The 19546-nt window shown below is 45.8% G+C and overlaps 1 protein-coding gene across 1 annotated transcript; it reads right to left on the bottom strand.

The window, feature by feature from the left end:
- Nucleotides 1–122: 122 nt before the first annotated feature.
- Nucleotides 123–12436, bottom strand: LOC128853137 (collagen alpha-6(IV) chain-like). The gene is made up of 9 exons (XM_054075530.1): nt 12315–12436; nt 11853–11969; nt 10832–10993; nt 9786–9884; nt 9387–9533; nt 7602–7718; nt 6659–6850; nt 6139–6425; nt 123–268 (listed from the first exon to the last, which is right to left on the bottom strand). Exons 1-9 carry the CDS (start codon nt 12316–12318, stop codon nt 248–250), a joined length of 1146 nt encoding a protein of 381 aa, XP_053931505.1. The 5' UTR covers nt 12319–12436; the 3' UTR covers nt 123–247.
- Nucleotides 12437–19546: the final 7110 nt, after the last annotated feature.

The raw sequence follows: 19546 nt of genomic DNA, 5'->3' as shown, positions 1-19546 counted from the left end.
CATCCTTTTCCCTCTCTCTCAACCTGAGGCATCTCAGCAGCACCCACCTGACACACCTGAGACTGGGACCTTGTGCTTCAGGAAACCCCCAGGCAAGGATTACTTTGTACCAAGACCAGAGTGAAAGGGAAATGCTCACCTCCAGAAATCTTCCCCCACAGCACAGAACCTCGGGTTGGATCATCTTCCCCGAGCGCCTCAACAGTCCCCTCTGGGAACTTCAGCAGACTGCTCGTCGCCTGCGCCGTTAGGAATTGCATTCTGCACTCTAAAGGAAGAAAAAATGGGAAAAGAGACTCTGTCAGACATAAACACATCTGAGATTGACACAAGTTTCATCAGTATGCAGAGAAAAATCTCCTCTACGGCACCTGTAGCTCTTTTCCTTACAAAAACAGCTCTTGGGACATTTTGTGATCTCGGAGCAGAGCAAAAGGAGAAGCCTTTGCTTTTGCAGTGCATATGAGAGCATCGAGCAGTGACACAGAGCTATGGACAAGTAAAGGAAGAGGAGGAAAGTGATACGCTGGGTTCAAGTTTACTCACATAGGTTACTAAGACGGGGTCTGAGAAAAGTCATCTCTGAAAAAGCTTTCCAGGAACAGGTACAAGCTTCCACTTGTCCTTCCCCTTGATTTGATACTTTATTATTTATTGTCACTTGTCTTCTAGTAGATGATGCCACATATCGTTTATGTCCTGTTCACTTTTGGCACGTTCCTTTTCAACATTAAGCTGCACTAAGTCCTTAACTACCTTCATTCTCCACTGCTTCCAGAAAACGGACTGTGGATATTTCCACGTTGCTGGCAATACAGACTTTCAAAGCTCATATTTAGAAAGGAGTTTTCCATACACTTCTCAAGCAAACGTAGCACAGATTTTAAAACACTGCAGTTGCTACACTTAAAACCCATCTTCCTTATTCCAGTCCCCTCCTTCCTCCTGCCGGTCCCTATCACATCTCTGCAGGGCTGAGAAAACTTCCCAGGCCTTTCAGACAGCTTTGACACTTCAGTAGCTGTTCCATACAGAGTTCACATTGCAGGAGGGCAAGAGAGACGCGTTGCACAAAAACGCAAGAGCTGGGCTGACTGACAAGAATCAATGAGGGACTAAATAAGAGATATTCCAGACACAGGGAAATGCAAACTACTTCAGAGAACTACGATTCGTACGTTCAATGGGTTCTTAAAAAAGCCTCTCGAGAAGCAGACAGGGTTATCCGAGAGGATTTAATAATCTCTTCAGAGACCCAGCAGGGGGTGGAGTGAGCAACGCTGGGTCTTTTCCTTCCCACTAGGGCAGAAACACCTTGCCCCCAATGTTTCAGCCAGTTACCCAGCCACCAGCGACAGGTATTCTCTCACATCACTATCCTCTGATTCCACAGGGGCTGTCTCTGCCCAGCGTGGCTGAACCAGCAACAGTTCCTAAAATCACTCCGGAATTTATGCTCTCTTTCTCTCCAGGGGCTCTGCAATATCCAGTGCTGAAACATGTTTTAACACACAGAACCTGAACGGCTGAACGGCAAAACCATTGGCACCACACGCAACTGGCTCAGGCTTTTGGCCACCCTCTCCTACCAATGTCACACTGCTCTCCACCACACAGGCAGAACAACACCGCACCAGCAAAGGCTTCTCTCCACTGTTGCTCTAAACCCGCAGCCGGCACCTTACTGGGAGAAGACACCAAATTAACAGAAGCCGGATTAATGTGGTTTCAGTGCCTTAACAAAGCAAGTGCCAGGCAAAGCAGTGGGAAAATGGTCAGAGAGAGGTCACCTAAACGCACAAAGCCTCTCCTCTAAGAGATCTATCCAACACCCACTGCATTGCTGCTCGCTGTGAAAACAATCTCTACAGTCACATTCCGATTTCTCTCTTCTCACAGCGATGACAGAGCTTGGGATTAAACAGCTCCAGAAAAACAAACAAACAAACAACAACTGGTAAATTACACATTCAAGCAGAATCCCATTCAGCCAAGTCAGTGTGTGATGTCAATTTTGATGGACAGTACTACTTGAAAATCACTTTTAAAGCCCAGAAATGTCACAGGCTTCCTGGAAATATTGTGGCTGTGCCCGCAACAATTCCTAAACTCCGTCCTGAATTTATGCTACTTTCACATCACTTGCAGTACCTGGACAACAGACGCAGGTGCTCAGTGTCCCCGTACAGAACAGACACACAGCCTTCGGAACAGAGCAAGTCAGGAGTGAACCAGCCGCTTCCAGCGTCCACACCGGAATGCCACGGCACCGCTCGCTCCTCCACACACCACCTCGGGTTGCAACGCATCACAATGCAGACCACGGGCCTTCTACAATCATGGGACATCACCTGCTCCAACTCCCTCCTCAACCACCGTCACCTGGAGACGGTTGCCCGGGACCCTCTCCAGGGGCTCTGCAATATCCAGTGCTGAAACACGCTTTAACACACACAACCTGAACGGCTGAATGGCAAAACCATTGGCACCACACGCAACTGGCTCAGGCTTTTGGCCACTCTGTCCTGCCAATGTCACACTGCTCTCCACCACACAGGCAGAACAACACTGCACCAGCAAAGGCTTCTTTCTCCTAGTTATCCAATCCGCATCAAATGCCACAGGCTGACCCTGTGGTCAGGACTAAAGCAGAATCCAGCCTCCCAGACGAATCTGGCACCAAAGGGTCTGTGTACAAGGGGCTCAAAATGACCATTATTCTTCACTCTAAGTACTATGGAATTCCAAACACAAGGAACTATGTCCAACAAAAGGAACATGCCACAAGTCTCATACTGATGACAGACCATGGGATTAAACAGCTTCAGAAAAAACGAACAACAACTGGTAAATTACACATTCAAGCAGAATCCCATACGTCCGAGTCAGTGTGCGATGTCAACTTCGATGGACAGTACTACTTGAAAATCACTTTTAAAGGCCAGAAATGTCACAGGCTTCCTGGAAATATAGTGGCTGTGCCCGCAACAGTTCCTAAAGCCCGTCCTGAATTTATGCTCTCTTTCACATCACTTGCAGTACCTGGACAACAGACGCAGGTGCTCAGTGTCCCCGTACAGAACAGACACACAGCCTTCCGAAGAGAGCAAGTCAGGAGTGAACCAGCCGCTTCCAGCGTCCACACCGGAATGCCACGGCACCGCTCGCTCCTCCACACACCACCTCGGGTTGCAACGCATCACAATGCAGACCACGGGCCTTCTACAATCATGGGACATCACCTGCTCCAACCCCCTCCTCAACCACCGTCACCTGGAGACGGTTGCCCGGGACCCTCTCCAGGGGCTCTGCAATATCCAGTGCTGAAACACGCTTTAACACACACAACCTGGACGGCTGAATGGCAAAACCATTGGCACCACACGGAAATGGCCCAGGCTCTGTAGCTGCTCTAAGCCTGCAGCTGATAAGTTACTGTGGAGAAGACATCAAATTAACACAGGCTGGACTGACTTGGTTTCACCTCCTTAACAAAGTAAACACCAGGCAAATATTTGCCCTGGCATCTTTTATTTCGTTTATTTTATTTTATTTATTTGTTGTTAAACATAAAGGCACATTCTGCCTCCGGATCTGCAATTTTAAAATGTATTAATTATTCTGAAGTACGTTAATGTGTATTAGGTGTTGAGTTTTCTTCCTTTTAGGCAAGAGTCTCCCTAGGTCTCTCTGGAAATCCCAGATTTTTGAATTATACTTCAAGTCTCGGTTCCCGTCAGTTGAGAGAAAAAGGGTCAGTAGGCAGAGGAGGAATTGGACACAACCTTGCTCAGTGAGGGACCACAACGTTCAGCTGTCGGCAGCAGGCTGTTCTAGACAAGCCTCAGCACGCTGCCTCTTGTGCAGGGAGACTTCTGTAGGGAAGACAGAGCAGGGACGGGGAGGCTACGGACAAAGGAGCACAAATGAGTGGGTCATCAGGTTTCCTAAGTTCTCTTTTTCTGCCGCAAGCAGTGAGAAGCTGTTCTGCGAGTGCGAGTAGAGAGACAGTGCCATGTAGCGCCTTTTTCTGTAAAAGTAGTAACGAGAATGGAACGCTATATTTGACAAAACGTGTGAGAGGATTTAGTTCTGTGCAAATAGCACTTGATCCTAATCTCAAACGGAGGATACTTTGGTCATCGGGGCTGACTTTCAGATGGAAAGGCCAATGCTTGGAGGAAGGGATAACACCAAATGGATTTTTCTTGCTCTCCTATAAAGCAATAGTTTAGTTTTTAAAGCAAAACACTCTTCAGTTAAGGAGGATGTTTACTTCTCTTCCCTCCTGTGGGCTGCATCGTAGGAAAAACCTGTCTTGTCTTGTATAAAAGATCAACCGGATCGGAAGAAAACTGTTTCCTTGTTAACTATTTTAACATGGTTTTGAGCAACCAGACTTCATTACAAAAACGTTTCTGTCAAAGGAACTGTCTAATGTCTAGTTTTGAAATAGCCTTCCTGTTTCTGGGAAATCTCAGAGGAACGGGGGACTCAAAGTCAGTGCAGATCACGACCACTGTTAAGAGTTATATTCCACCTTGACCCTAAAATTCAGATCGCTAAAACTTTGGCTGACTTTTCTTTTGAGAGCTGACATGAGTCCAAGGTGGTTTATCTGTACCTTATTTATTTCAAAAAAGATTTCTCTGTTACAGCACTTTATCTGTGCATCTGATACATTTCTTAAGCTTTTCATAGGTTGTACGCTGCTACGTTTTCTTAATTTGTTTGTGTGAACTAAATATAAGCCAGGTTATCTTAAAACTTAATATATAGGTATGTGCAAATGACTTAATTGTTGTTTTTCAGCTTGTTGCCTTCTGAAGCCTGTTTTGGTAAAAGGGCCTTCATTCTACAGGTTTATCAGCACAGCCGGTGTGGTTTTATTTCTAGGGCAGAGAATCTCTCAAGCAGCTATAAGCACAGCTCAGAATGACTAAAGGCAAAGGTCTTTCAATCCATTATCAAGTTCCTTTTTACTCTCTGGCAGTTCCCACTGTGGTTGTTTTCCCACAGCAGTGTAACGGGCACGAACCACACAGTTTCATCTTCACCAATAAATGCCAACACAGAGACAAAGTAAATGCTGTCTCCTCTCACTCGCAGCTCTTGATCAGGGCCAGCCTGATCTCCAGGAAAACAGTTCACCACGTTCTATTTCATCTTCTTTGCCTCCCATGGTTGTTACCCACAGCCTGGAAACTCTACACTCGGAAGCTCCCCCTGCCAGGGATTCACTGCATGGCTTTTTTAAAACAAAGCACTGCTGCTTAATTCATGACCATCTTGTTCATCTCAGCAATTGGAGCCCACAGACAGAGAAGAAAAGGAAACCCTTGCTCTGAAATGCTCAGCCTCGACAGGTAACTGCTAAAAACAAACTAAAAGGAGGCACCCAAGTTAAGTTAAAAAGCTTCACTGTGTGCACACAGTGTTTAAAGTTACATTTGCATTAGCCAAGAGGTAAATGCAATATGATCGGGGATACAGGAGGTAAATACAATATTATCAGGGGGATAAAAGGGATGGCTTTTGCTTAATAAAGGTCTTTGATCCTGACTCGGAGTCCGTGCTTCAGTATGCAACCAAAATTATACCCTCTCTCTATCTATCTGTCAGGGCTAGTGGAGAAGAAGCAAAGCAATGTACATAGGCGGAATAGACAGCCTGGTATAGTGGAAAGCCAGCTTTTCAGTCACAAGCTGGGAAAATTTGGAAACAATAATGCTAAATTCATCCTTTTCTAACAGTCTTACACCAATGAGTATCTAGCAGAGTGCAATGGAAAACGTTCTACTTTTTCCACCGAGAGAGGGGATTAAGACAATGCTGTAGCTTAATTAGCATTTCCACACGTAAAGGTTTGAAGAATGTAGAATATCTGTGGCAATACAGAACTACTGCATCAACATCACTACGGACCTTAGGCAGGGCAGGTGAGAAGGCCAGCTAACTGGGAACAAACTCCAAAAGCGTACAGCAGGCCAACTGATACAGAATAAATGTGCTAGGGCGAGAAGCTACAGGGCTCTAGTGTCCTGTAAGCAACTCCTAGAACACAGTCTCGATCACCTAATCAAAAAGGAGATCTAGAAATGTTTAAGGCTGCCTTTGCATTAGCTGAAGTATCCTTACCATAAGGAAAGAGTATCCTATCCATAGGCTACGCCAGCCAAGGGGACACTGGGGGATGGTGATGTCCTGGCTGTGCACAGCCACAGCCTGGGAAGGTGCTTCACATACTGAGCAACGACTGATGTACTGCGGGATCTGAGTGCTGTCCACTGGCATCATGGGGATAGAAGCAGTGGTGGAGAGCCAAGAGGACTTGTCATTTCGGCTGGCGTAGTAGCACACTTCGTTGATGTTGCAGTAAATAAAAGGCATGGTGCTGAAGCGAGGCAAACACGAGCCAGCAAAACCTGGAAAAATCGGAGAAGTGGTCGTATCAAGAATCTGCCAAGTGCTCCAGTTCATACACACCAGACGTGAGTGGCGGAGGATGACACAAATGACACTGCTTCCAGTACAGATTCTGGCCAAGCAGACTTCCACCACCTCAACTACAATCGCCTGCGGTGCCAACGAAGATTGCTCAATTCAAACAGGAGTTTGGCTTACATTCTTTATGCCTGAGAGAATTCCGTCAACTCACCAAGATCCTGGTTGTGTGACTTTTCCTGCCCCTCCACGTACAATAAGCTGTAGCCATCCCAGAGCTTATTCATTCCTATGGGACAGGGCGGGATTTGCTCTGACTGGCGATGCTTCACTGAAGTGTATCCAACGCCCACGCTGCGACCAGGCATTCCTGGCAAACCATGTGAGCCTGGCTTTCCAGCAACACCTAGAAGACAGAAAAGGAGTCGCTATCACTAACGTGCGGTGTGGACATCAGCTGGATGTGTAACTGATTTTGGCGTTGCTGTCATGGTTTTTATGTCAATCTCACACAACGAGAAGTCCAAGTTTGATAGTTGTTACAGGACTAACTAGACTTATCAGTCCCAAAGGCAGTCATTTCACAGTAGCACTCACACATTTCCTACCTCACTTGATTTCCTTTCCTTACCCAACACCTCTGGTGCCAACGTGGTAGCACATTATCTCACAGTACAATAACTCTGAGGATCTCAAAGCACCAACCAAAACTTAATCAATTCATTTTTGCTGTTGTGCTCTTCAGGATGATATTCCTTTGACACAGAAAGGCGAAAAGTTGCACAACAGATCTGTGGCAGAATCCAAACCTCCTCTCTCTCACTGTATTTTCCTCTGCTTCCCAGCCCTCACATCTGTGTTCACTGTGAACACCACTTCAAGACCAACCCCACATTCACAAAACATTAAAACCAAAAGATGTTCAGACTTGTCCCTAGGGAAACACCATCAGTGACACACAGCAGTGACGTGTAACGTAACACTTCTCACTGAAGATTGAATTTACTTCATTGCGGATACAAGACACAAGATCGTGTACATCCCCTGGTCTTCCTAAGGTAACTGGGTGTTGTGGACGGTCTTTGCAGAGCCTGTAGGCAAACAGAATTCTACTGCTTGCTTCTTTCCGATCTGTGCTCCCCAAATCATGACATTACCTTCAAATCCTTGTGGTCCTGGGGCACCTGACGGTCCTGGATCCCCAACTATGCCAGGTGATCCAGCAAAGCCATCACGTCCTTTCAAACCAGATCTTCCTGGCAGACCTTTTGGACCTGAAATATTAAATAGAATTATTACTATCATTATTTCCTCATACTATTGTCTTCACTCCTGCAATCATATTCCAGAGGAGAAATATGTTGCCAGCAGCCATGCTGAGAGATCACCCTTCAAAAGCTGCAGTTACAAACAACTAACGCCAGACCGGGATTCCACGTGATCTGTTGCCTATTTGCATATCAAGAGGTGCAGCTGAACATTAGACAAGGCTAAAAACGCAGCACTGACATCTGAGATAAGCTACTGCTTTTAGCCTGAAGCCACATCGGAGCTGAGACTCAGGCTTCAACCTGACGGCTGTGGAAGTCTGTAAACTCCTCTCTGTCTTGCAAGACTTCTGCCACTATGAAGGGTGCTTAGAATACAAAAGCCTTAGAATTTAGTGGGATGTAAGAGGAGGTGCCTCCCTGTGGTCCTTCAGAATCCACTCAGGACTGTCCTGACCCCAAACTAGAAAGGTCTGGCATGGATTGGATAAATAAAATAAAGTAAGTGTTGAAGGTGTTACAAGTCAAACTATAACAAAATAGTAGAAAGAGACAGAAGGTGTCATGCAGTTGCACAGAGTGACATACCTCTCTACATTAGTCTAAAGACTAATGTAACATTAACTAACATTAGTCTAAAGAAATGGGGGTCTGCGAAACAGATGGGGATCCATCTGCATCACTTTTGTAAATACTAAGTATCAAAAATAGCACAAGCAGGGGTAATTTCCCAACAAACTTGTCTCTTGCCACTGCTCTGCAACATCCATTACCTGACTGCCTGATGAGTACTAATCAAGGCTATCTCAGTTTTTACTTCCTGCATGTTTATTCAGTTTAGGAAGTGACAACAGGAAGCCAGGAACTAACACAGCTCTATTCACCGTGACGGGATTCAGGATAGCATCTAGGGAGAAGGACTGGTGCTACGTGATGTTCCCACTCTAGGAGTTTCCTTGAGTGAAAGAGAATACTAACATCTACAGATCGCCTGTATGGCAGTGCTAAGAAAGGAATCATGGGGACCTGCTACACCTAGGAGAGCCAGCTGGTACAGGACCCACCAAAGCTGATTTGTCAAACATTATGAACCACCTGTGCTGAAGCTCCCAGCACTCCTTCAGTTACAGTATTTCATTGACAATTCAAAACGTTCTCAGTGGTGATTCATTTTCATGACCACTCCACCCGCAACTACCAACGCTGGTATCAGATCAGCTACGACAGCCTTCTGCACCTAATTCTGGAAACCTAATTAGAAAACGTTATAAACATCATAGATTCATAGAATAGTTTGGGTTAGAAGGGACCTTAAAGATCATGCAGTTCCTCCCCTGCTGCGATGAGCAGGGACACCTCTCACTAGATCAGGCTGCCCAAGGCCCATCCAACCTGGCCTTCAACACCTCCAGGGATGGGGCAGCCACAACTTCTCTGGGCACCCTCTGCCAGTGCCTCACCACTATCATGGTGAAGAAATTCCTCCTTATGTCTAAATGCATGAACAGAAATTATCAAGTACACTCTAATAATAATAAAGCATGATATTTGCATGCATTTGACTGGAATTACTTCCTTTATTAGAAAATCCTATAAACCTTCCTAGTGCATTTGCGAAAATAGTGTTGTTCTTACAGAAAGCCGGCATTTCAGTGATCTGAATGTACTTTTTACCTGGATTTCCAGCTGCACCCTGCAATCCAGGATCTCCATCAAAGCCAGGGACACCATCAACTCCTGGCAGACCTGGCAAGCCTGCAGGGGCTGTGAGTTCTTCTGGCTGTGGGGTTATACCGGGAGCCCCTTGTCGGCCAGGGAGACCTGCACACAGTGCAAATGACAGGGTGAGTACTGACAATGCGGATACAAAGAGCAGTGTGCTAAATTAAAGACTGCCTCAGTACATCAGCACTGGGGATCTTTGTAAAAAGTGGTATGTCAAGCTCTTCCCAGTTTATTCCCATGTCTAAGAAACTGAGTCCCGCACATAAGCCCATTAGGGGATCTCTGAAATTTCTCCCAGCCCAAACCATGCGCAATAAAGTACAGCTTTTCAAACCCTCCAGCACTCACCTCGACGGCCCATTTCACCTTTCAGCCCAGGGTGACCAGGATCTCCCGCAGGCCCATCTTTACCTGGCATCCCCATAAGGCCAGGCTCCCCTCTTACACCTGCAAAGATACAGAGCTAAAGACCTCACGGACTAACCGTAGGGTCCTGATTCTGATCCGCAGCCGGGGCACTGAGAAACACACTGATGGTATCAAAAACAACAGCAGTTCAGCTCCGAGATGGAGGGCATCACAAACCTTAGGAACTCTGCGTCCATTTTGATGTTCAGAATGGCTGCAGAGCCTTAAGACAAGAATTTCCACAGCTACGTAACTACACTTCACTGAAAAAGTATTCTTCCCCTTCCCTGGGTAACCCAGGCAGCATCTGGGAAATACACATTTTTTCCATTTGGACTCCATCTCTATGCACAGGACAGAGGGATGGGGATCTGACAGCCTACAAAGACAGCATACAGTTCTTCACCTGGCAAGTTCTTCATCCTTTCCTGGCTTTTCAGCCGTGCGGTTTCTTTGAAACCTTGCTACTAGAGTTCTTGTTTGCAGGTGCCCTCTGGTCTCCTTTGGCAGAGACAAAAGCCAGAGCAACCTGCTCCCTGCCCTAACCCAGAACAAGATCTCTTAACTCCCACAATCCTCTTAGCCTCTTGTGGAGACACCTCACTATGCCTCTGAGCACACGATAGGTGGGATGACACAGCATCTCCAGTCTTTCCTTAGACAGCATATGCAAGTGGGTACCCGGAGCTGACAAGCACACCACCATCACATGCAGCATTGCATTGCTCTGCTGCATCATCTACTCAGCAAAAAAAAACAAAGAGAAGAGAGAAAAATCATTAGGGACACTCTGAAAAGCACCTGGAGCTGGCATCACTTGGGTGCTTTTAGAGTCAGCAGGCAAAACGTGCATGGGCCAAAAGCAAAGACTTAAACAAACTCGGCTATGTTTACATCTGAGCGAGGATTTGTTTCAAAGCACACGATATCACACTCTCAAGATGACACTGCCAAACCACACCCAGGCCCTTTCAAGGTAAGAGTACCTTTGAATCCAGATGCTCCAGGGAGTCCAACTGGACCAGTGCGTCCCACATCACCCTTAATGCCTCGCAAGCCAAGTATGCCGGGCAAACCTGGGTTGCCTGTGTCACCTTGATCAGAAGCTGGGCCAGGAGGCCCTCGTGGTCCTGGAGAACCTGGAAGACCTAGAGCCGACAGGAGGAATTAGCACAATCTGCTCCTGAGGCAAAGCAAATGCTGGTGCTATCTCCAGCACACCTTTCTAGAGGACAGTCACTGTTTGGGTGTCTGTATTCCTAGAGGGGTCTTCCTCCCAGAGGAAAAGAACCACACCCCCACCTGCTTATATCCATATAGGTCTCACAAACTTCTACATCCTTTTAACCACAGTCATTTAGCTTCAAATTCTGGGCCCAAGCACAGTCCTTCCCCCACCTGGTAGCTAGCCGGTGACTCAGACATTCCCTAGGAAAATGAGAGCAGTGGTTTCAAATCCTCGGCCAGGGAAAGGCCTACAGTCTCAGCCTCTCCAAGGCTCTGAGGCATCGAATGCCTACCAATGACAATATGACAAATCTTTCAAACCGTACTTGCTGTCAACTCCATGGCAAGAGCTTCATATGTACCTGTCAGTAGCAATGAAGCTTTGCTGCCTCCCAGCTCACATAAGATACTTCCAAACTTTACACAGAGTCCATGATGACAGCTGTGGAAACAACTGTCCAAAATCGAGCTGGTGTCCAAATGTCAACGTACTACGCGGCACTTCAGTACTTCTCAGTGCCCAGGTCCATCTTCAGTATCAGAATAGGGGAAATTAATAAGGACTAGTGAGCTTTAATAACGAGCTAAATCAAATCAGGGTTCAAGAGCAGGAATTGAAAACGGACCTTCTCATTCTCGATTCCTGACCTAAAACACTTTAAGTTATTAAAGTGACAGTACTCATCCAAGTAATTTTACCTCAGAGCTCTCGAAAGGAACCACATAAAGAAAGAGAAGTCCCCTTAGCTAGTCCACTCTCCTTAAAAGGCCTCTCCATACCTGAGCTCCCATCCGTTCCTGGATGGCCAGCATCCCCAGGTCTCCCAGGTATATCAGAAGGAAGAGAAGCTCCAGGCGTTCCTGGCAAGCCAGGCAGTCCAATAGGACCAGGGGGACCTAGAATGAGAAATATAAAGTAAGAGAGTGTGCCCAAAGCTCTTCAGGGATCTTCACAGATATGGACAGAAGTAGTGGCTGAGCAACGTTTATACTGAGACACAGCCATCTCGCTACATTAGGTGAAACAGCACTACATTCTGCTGTTCAGCAGAAGCACACTGTGAGAACTACATAACCAAGTGGCTCTCAAATATATAGCCACATCACAGATTTCACCTTTACCTGTCAAACTACAAAACACCTCTGTGGCTTCAGGAGTTCTTTGGTAATTCTGTTCACCATGCAGACAATTAACCTGAGCTGCAATGCATCCTGCTGGGCTTCCAGAATGTCAGTAATTACCCATGTCTCCTGATGAGCCTTTTGGTCCAGGGAATCCTAGAGCTCCTCTGCCCAGCCCTGGAGAACCTTCTTCACCCTTTGGACCTGGGGGACCTGCAGGGCCTTTCAGTCCAGCTTCACTCAGGCCTAACTAAACACAGTTAACAAAGATAAGGGAGCATATTCAAACTGCCTAATAGCAGTTAAATTATTACATAAACTGAGTAGTAATACAAACTCAGCCATTTACTACCCTCTCTGCTCTTTTCAGTACAGCAATAGAAAGAGATTTGGTGCCTCACACGCAATTCTGGTTGTGCAAGATGAATTTAAACAATCTGCAAGATGCTGAGAGAGAAGCATATGACACCTCGTAAAACTTCATTTCACCCTTAGTAAGGTAACTTTAATTAGCAGTCTACAAAAGCTCTCCATGTTTAAACAGCTAAAAAATGCCTTAAGTAATACGTAAAACCTAACAGGGGTTTGCCATGCCTTCTATATTTTGACTGTACAGGGAAAATCAGAATTTTTCCATTTTAAAAGTTTATTTTAATGATTTCTTTCCTCTTGAAAATATTCCAGGCAAATCTAAATTGTTGTTGGACATAAGCGGTCGTCTCTGGTTTACGTATAGAAGAAAGTTTTCGCCAATTGGTGAGTATGCAGTAGACTAGCTGGGGTGTTGTGAATTTGACAGCAGGATTAGTGATGTTATCATGGACCGAGAAATTATTTTTACAGTATTAGGACATTTTGAGCATTGTTTTAACTGTTTATGCAAACAAAATGTTTGCAAACACAAACTGTTAAAAGCTGTGTTTGCCTGTACCTGCATATAATCAGGTCTTTGTGTTTGTAGAGCAAGCGGTGAAGTTAGATGAGCGATAAGGAAAGAGAAGGTCTCTCTCGGGTCCTTTTATCTGTAGGATGGTTGGAGATTATAACTCTGAAGTTTTCTCTGTGGCACTGCATTGACTTTAAAGCCCACATTGATTGTCATGAACTGTTTTAACAGGAGGGACAGGGTCCTTCGTCAGATGCTGGCTGGGGATGTATGCTGCGCTGTGGGCAGATGATGCTGGCACAAGCCCTGATCTGCAGACACTTAGGAAGAGGATGAGTACCTTTGCAGAGTGAACTTCTATGCTGTTTGGATATGGTTTAATCTTTGTTGTAATCTTCCATAAAAGCACAAACCCAAGGTTTATTAATGAAATTTTCTTTGATGCCCTGATAGAAGTTACTGGTGAATTCTGCTTGTCTGACAGGGCAAAATCATGCCAGCTGAACGCAAGGGAAGAGAAGTAGAGAGAGGGCAAATAGGGAATCCCAGTGACAGTTTTCGTAACTCTTTTTGAGGAATACCCAAACTGAGGCTGAGGGAAAACCGGCCACCATGGGTCTGAGTTCTTACCCTTCTCCTCATTGCTTACATAGCCACCAAATGCTGGCACACAGTGACATAGGATAGACATCATACAGAGCCACGCACCCCTTCACCAGCCCGAGCTCCAAACCCCACAGCAGATCCCTTTAGTACAAGCGCTTAAGGCTGTATCAGCACCTCACATCCCAGATCACAGGTAAGTATCATAGGCCCAGTCTGTGTAGAGCTGCTGTACCAGTAAATAGATTATTATGGTTAGGGCTGTAATCCTTGCCCTGTTGTGCTGTGATTTCTCTGGCAGCATGCTTTGTGGATATATCTCCTTTAATAATTGAATCCACAGAAAGATTTGTCCAATAGAGTAACTGAATCCACAGAACAGAGGTGCAAAGATTTAACTGAAGGAGTAGGCAAACAAATTACCTGAGAAAAACTGGAATACGAACTTGTAGTAGGTAGTTACTTCATACTGTCAACGCCATGTGTGCTTTCCTTTGTCAGTGGATGGGCAGTAACTACCTTACAGTAGAAGCAGGAACACACGTGGCAAAGCTGTGTTTCAGATTTTGCTGTGAGAGGGGGCCAGCATGGTGTTTGGACTTTGCTTTATGGGTCTTATTACCTGATGTATGCTTACAAATCTAACAAAATCTAAACGGAGCGTATAGTTTGAAACAGTCTTGAAGGCTCACATACAGCAGTAGCTGTCAGTTCTCTGCAGTGGTCGCTTGGAATATATTTGCAGCTGACATTTTTATTGGATTTCCCCAGATTTCACAGTCTAACCTGTGATGCTAAAGGACTGCTTGCTCATAAAGGACAGGCTGTGACTTCTAGGAACTCTAAACAAAATGTAGAGATGAATTGTACATCAGTCTCTTAACAGTTTGTTGTGCAGATTTCTGCTATCTAGAAATTTGATAAGGACGATGGAAACACTATTATTTTTTAATCTCTATGACTTTTTTTTCCCGGTAAGATTGGCAATGGGAAAAACACAAAAAACAACCAGAAGAATACCACAGAATCTTACGGTGCTTTCTAGATAGAAAAGATTGCTGTTATTCCATCCACCAAATGGGTAAAACGCACTTCAACTGTCTTCCCCCGCTGAAACTCCTACCGTGTTGGAACTTTCTAACTTGAAATATGTTAATCTAAAATTTTAAAATTATAATTATGAAGACAGTGTATGTCTATTACTTATAATGCATGCAAATGGGCAAAAAGTAGAATAATTATGAAGCTGAGATCTAAATAAATCTGTAGGCAGAGTGTAGCTCTTGATAAAGTATGTAAGCCTTGGGTGCCAGAGTTGATGGTGTTAATTTAAGCAGTCACAGAGCTTATTGCTGTAATTTGTAATAAAGGACACTTATAGTTGTGTTTCTTATTACAGTTTAGAAACTTTTTGTGTTTCTTATTAGCGTTTAGAGACTTTTATGTAGCCATCATTAAGATCTGAAAAGAGCATAGACTGAGAAAATAAGTGTTGTTGCTCCATACAGTTTGCAATTGCTCTAGGACGTACGACAGAGTATTAGTAGGTTATGCTATTTAACAAATATGTTGTGACCAGACTCTCTGTGGTCTTTTTTCTGTGTGTGTGTGTTTTCCCTCATGAGAACAGCACAGATGGGTGTTGGCGAAGGAAAATCAATTGGAGAATGGTTTGGACCAAATACAGTTGCTCAAGTACTCAAGTAAGTCAAATCACTCTGTCTCATTCAGAATGTACTCCCCTGGGGCAGCTAAGTTCAGAGACCGAGGTGTGGCCCAAGATGCAGCAGGGATTTACAGGCTGTTATCCTTCTCTCTCGGAACTGGGAATATATAGGCCATGTGTTGGGCAGGTACTGAGTTGGGGTTGGGTGAGTTCTAAATTTTAATGTACCACGAGCCTGAGGAAGAGCTGCAGGAAGGTCTCTCCTGCTATGCCATCCAAGCAGTAAGAGCTGGAGATGGGTATTCCTTTCCATAGAGAGGCACGGCTTTGACAGGTCAGGAGTGCCACCGTCCAGATCAGTGTGCTGATAGTATTCAGGAGTGAAGCCATCCAGGCCAAGGAGGGAACTGAACTGCAGTTTCTCACTGTCTGAGCTGCAGTTCTGCCTGAAGGCAGCTGTAGAAAACACGGGCAGCTTCTCCTGATCGAGGAGCCACACTCAAACTTTTGAGTTGACTCTGCTCCATTTTGGAGGGATAGGTGAAGGTGCCAAGTCTTAAGTGGAGGCTAGACGGTGCTCAACTGCAGTTCTTTGCAGCCCTGGGACAGCTGTGCCCTGGGTTCCAGCTCTTTACACTTACAAGTTCTTCCTGGCTTGTTTCAGACAGCTGACTTTGCTCGCGCAGCTTAAGCTCCCTTCCCCAGAGTTTTGGATTTCAGACAAGGGAACTGAAACCTGTGTGCTGCAATGACTCCCTCCTAATTTCTGAGTGCCGAAAACCTTTAAGTTGATCTAGCTTTTAACAGCCCGAGTCTGCTGTCCACAAGCGCACAGATATAGTTCCACTGAATTCACTATTTGAAGTGGAAGAAGAATTTGAAATCCTGAGTGTGTGAAGGAAACTGTGGTCACCCCTCTGAGTATTGAACATATTGCTAATATTACTGCATCGACTTAAATCAAACAGCCATGTTAGCCCCAAAGTGCCTGAGCTTTTGTGTAGAGCACAAAAGCCTAGTAGCATCCAAAACTCCAACAGTGACAGTTCCTGCGCTCAAAGAGCTTCCCGAGATGGAAAGGCAGCAAAAGATCTTCTAAGATGACCTGGAAAGGGAAGCTCTTCTTAATGTGTGTCTTACCAGAAGACAAATGGACTTTTGTGATGAACACAAAAACAAGTATATCACTGAGCTGTGTGCTTGGAGGAAGGGATAACACCAAATGGATTTTTCTTGCTCTCATGTAAAGCAATAGTTTAGTTTTTAAAGCAAAACACTCTTCAGTTAAGGAGGATACTTACTTCTCTTCCCTCCTGTGGGCTGCATCGTAGGAAAAACCTGTCTTGTCTTGTATAAAAGATCAACCGGATCGGAAGAAAACTGTTTCCTTGTTAACTATTTTAACATGCTTTTGAGCAACCAGACTTCATTACAAAAACATTTCTGTCAAAGGAACTGTCTAATGTCTACATTTGCAATAGCCTTCCTGTTACTGGGAAACCTCAGAGGAACAGGAGACTCAAATAGTCAGTGCAGATCTCAACCGCTGTTAAGAGTTATATTCCACCTTGACCCTAAAATTCAGATCACTAAAACTTAGGCTGACTTTTCTTTTCGGAGCTGACATGAACCCAAGGTGGTTTATCTGTACCTTATTTATTTCAAAAAAGATTTCTCTGTTACAGCACTTTATCTGTGCATCTGATACATTTCTTAAGCTTTTCATAGGTTGTACGCTGCTACGTTTTCTTAATTTGTTTGTGTGAACTAAATATAAGCCAGGTTATCTTAAAACTTAATATATAGGTATGTGCAAATGACTTAATTGTTGTTTTTCGGCTTGCTGCCTTCTGAAGCCTGTTTTGGTAAAAGGGCCTTCATTCTACAGGTTTATCAGCACAGCCGGTGTGTTTTTATTTCTAGGGCAGAGAATCTCTCCAGCAGCCGTAGGAAGCACAGCTCAGAATGACTAAAGGCAAAGGTCTTTCAATCCATTATAAAGTTTGTTTTTACTCTCCGACAGTTCCTACTGTGGTTGTTTTGTCACGGCAGCGTAACGGGCATGAACTGCAGTTTCATAGAATCATAGAATCACCAGGTTGGAAAGGACCCACGGGATCATCAAGTCCAACCATTCCTAACACTCCCTTAAACCATGTCCCTAAGCACTTCATCCACCCGTTCCTTAAACACCTCCAGGGAAGGTGACTCGGCCACCTCCCTGGGCAGCCTGTTGCAGAGCCCGATGACTCTTTCTGTGAAGATTTGTTTTCTGATATCCAGACTGAACCTCTCCTGGCGGAGCTTCAGGCCATTCCCCCTTGTCCTGTCCTCAGTCACTTGGGAGAAGAGGCCAGCTCCCTCCTCTCCACAACCTCCTTTCAGGTAGTTGTAGAGAGTAATAAGGTCACCCCTCAGCCTCCTCTTCTCCAGGCTAAACAACTCCAGCTCTCTCAGCCGCTCCTCGTAAGACTTGTTCTCCAGCCCCCTCACCAGCTTCGTTGCTCTTCTCTGGACACGCTCCCGAGCCTCAACATCCTTCTTGTGGTGAGGGGCCCAGAACTGAACACAGTACGCAAGGTGCGGTCTCACCAGTGCCGAGTACAGGAGCAGAATAGCCTCCCTGGACCTGCTGGTCATACTGTTTCTGATACAAGCCAAGATGCCATTGGCCTTCTTGGCCACCTGGGCACACTGCTGGCACATATTCAGGCGGCTGTCAACCAACACCCCCAGGTCCTCCTCCCCCAGGCAGCTTTCTAGCCAGACTTCTCCTAGTTTGTAGCACTGCATAGGGTTGTTGTGCCCCAAGTGCAGGACCCGGCATTTGGCCTTGTTAAACCTCATGCCATTGGTCTCAGCCCAGCGGTCCAGACTGTTCAGATCCTTTTGAAGAGCCTCCCTACCCTCCAGCAGATCCACGCTTCCACACAGCTTAGTGTCATCCACAAACTTGCTGAGGGTGCACTCAATGCCTTCATCCAGGTCATTGATAAAGACATTGAACTGGGCTGGACCCAATACCGAGCCCTGAGGAACCCCACTTGTGACTGGCCTCCATCTGGAGTTAACTCCATTGAGCACCACTCCCTGGGCCCGCTCATCCAACCAGTTTTCAACCCAGGAGAGTGTGCGCCCATCCAGGCCAGAGGCAGACACTTTCTGAAGCAGAGTGCTGTGAGAAACTGTGTCAAAGGCTTTACTGAAGTCCAAGAAGACTACATCCGCAGCCTTTCCCCCCATCCAGTAGTCGAGTCACTTTGTCATAGAAGGCGATCAGGTTAGTTTGGCAAGATCTGCCTTTTGTAAACCCATGTTGACTGGGCCTGATCACCAGGTTCTCTTGCATGTGCTTCATGATTAGCACTCAAGGTTACCCGTTCCATGACTTTCCCCGGCACTGAGGTCAGACTGACAGGCCTGTAGTTCCCCAGATCCTCCCTGCAAAGCTTCTTGTAGATGGGCACAACATCAGCCAGCCTCCAGTCTAGTGGAACTTCCCCAGTCAGCCAGGACCGCTGGAAGATGATGGAAAGGGGTTTGGAAAGGACATCTGCCAGCTCCTTCAATACTCTTGGGTGGATCCCATCCGGCCCCGTAGACTTGTGGGTGTCTAGCTGGGCAAGCAAGTCTCTAACCTCCTCCTCTTGGATCATGCGAGCCTCATTCTGCTCCTCTTAACTCCTGGGTTCGTACACAGAAGGAACAACTTTCTTTGCTATTAAAGACTGAGGCAAAGAAGGCATTAAGTACCTCAGCCTTGTCCTTATCCCCTGTCACTGTTATTCCTTCTGCATCCAATAGGGACTGAATATTCTCCCTAGCCCTCCTTTTCTTGTTGATGTATTTGTAGAAAGATTTTTTATTATCTTTCACAGACTTAGCCAATTTGATTTCTAGTTGGGCCTTAGCCCTCCAGATTTTTTCCCCGCACGATCTCACTTCATCCCTGTAGTCCACCCAAGATGCCTGCCCTTTCCTCCAAAGCTCATAGACCTTCTTCTTCTTCTTCTTCTTCTTCTTGATGCATCCCAAAATCTCCCTGCTCCACCAAGCTGGCTTTTCCCCCCACCGGCTCCTTTTCTGGAACATAGGAATGGCTTGCTCCTGAGCTGCTAGGATTTTGTTTTTTAAGAGCACCCAGCCCTTGTGGGCTCCCTTGCCCTGAAGGATTGTCTCCCGTGGGACTTTGCCAAC

This window comes from Cuculus canorus, chromosome 10 (genome assembly GCF_017976375.1).
Source record: "Cuculus canorus isolate bCucCan1 chromosome 10, bCucCan1.pri, whole genome shotgun sequence".
Classification (NCBI taxonomy): Eukaryota; Metazoa; Chordata; class Aves; order Cuculiformes; family Cuculidae; genus Cuculus; species Cuculus canorus.
This window is presented reverse-complemented; position numbering and strand designations above follow the sequence as displayed.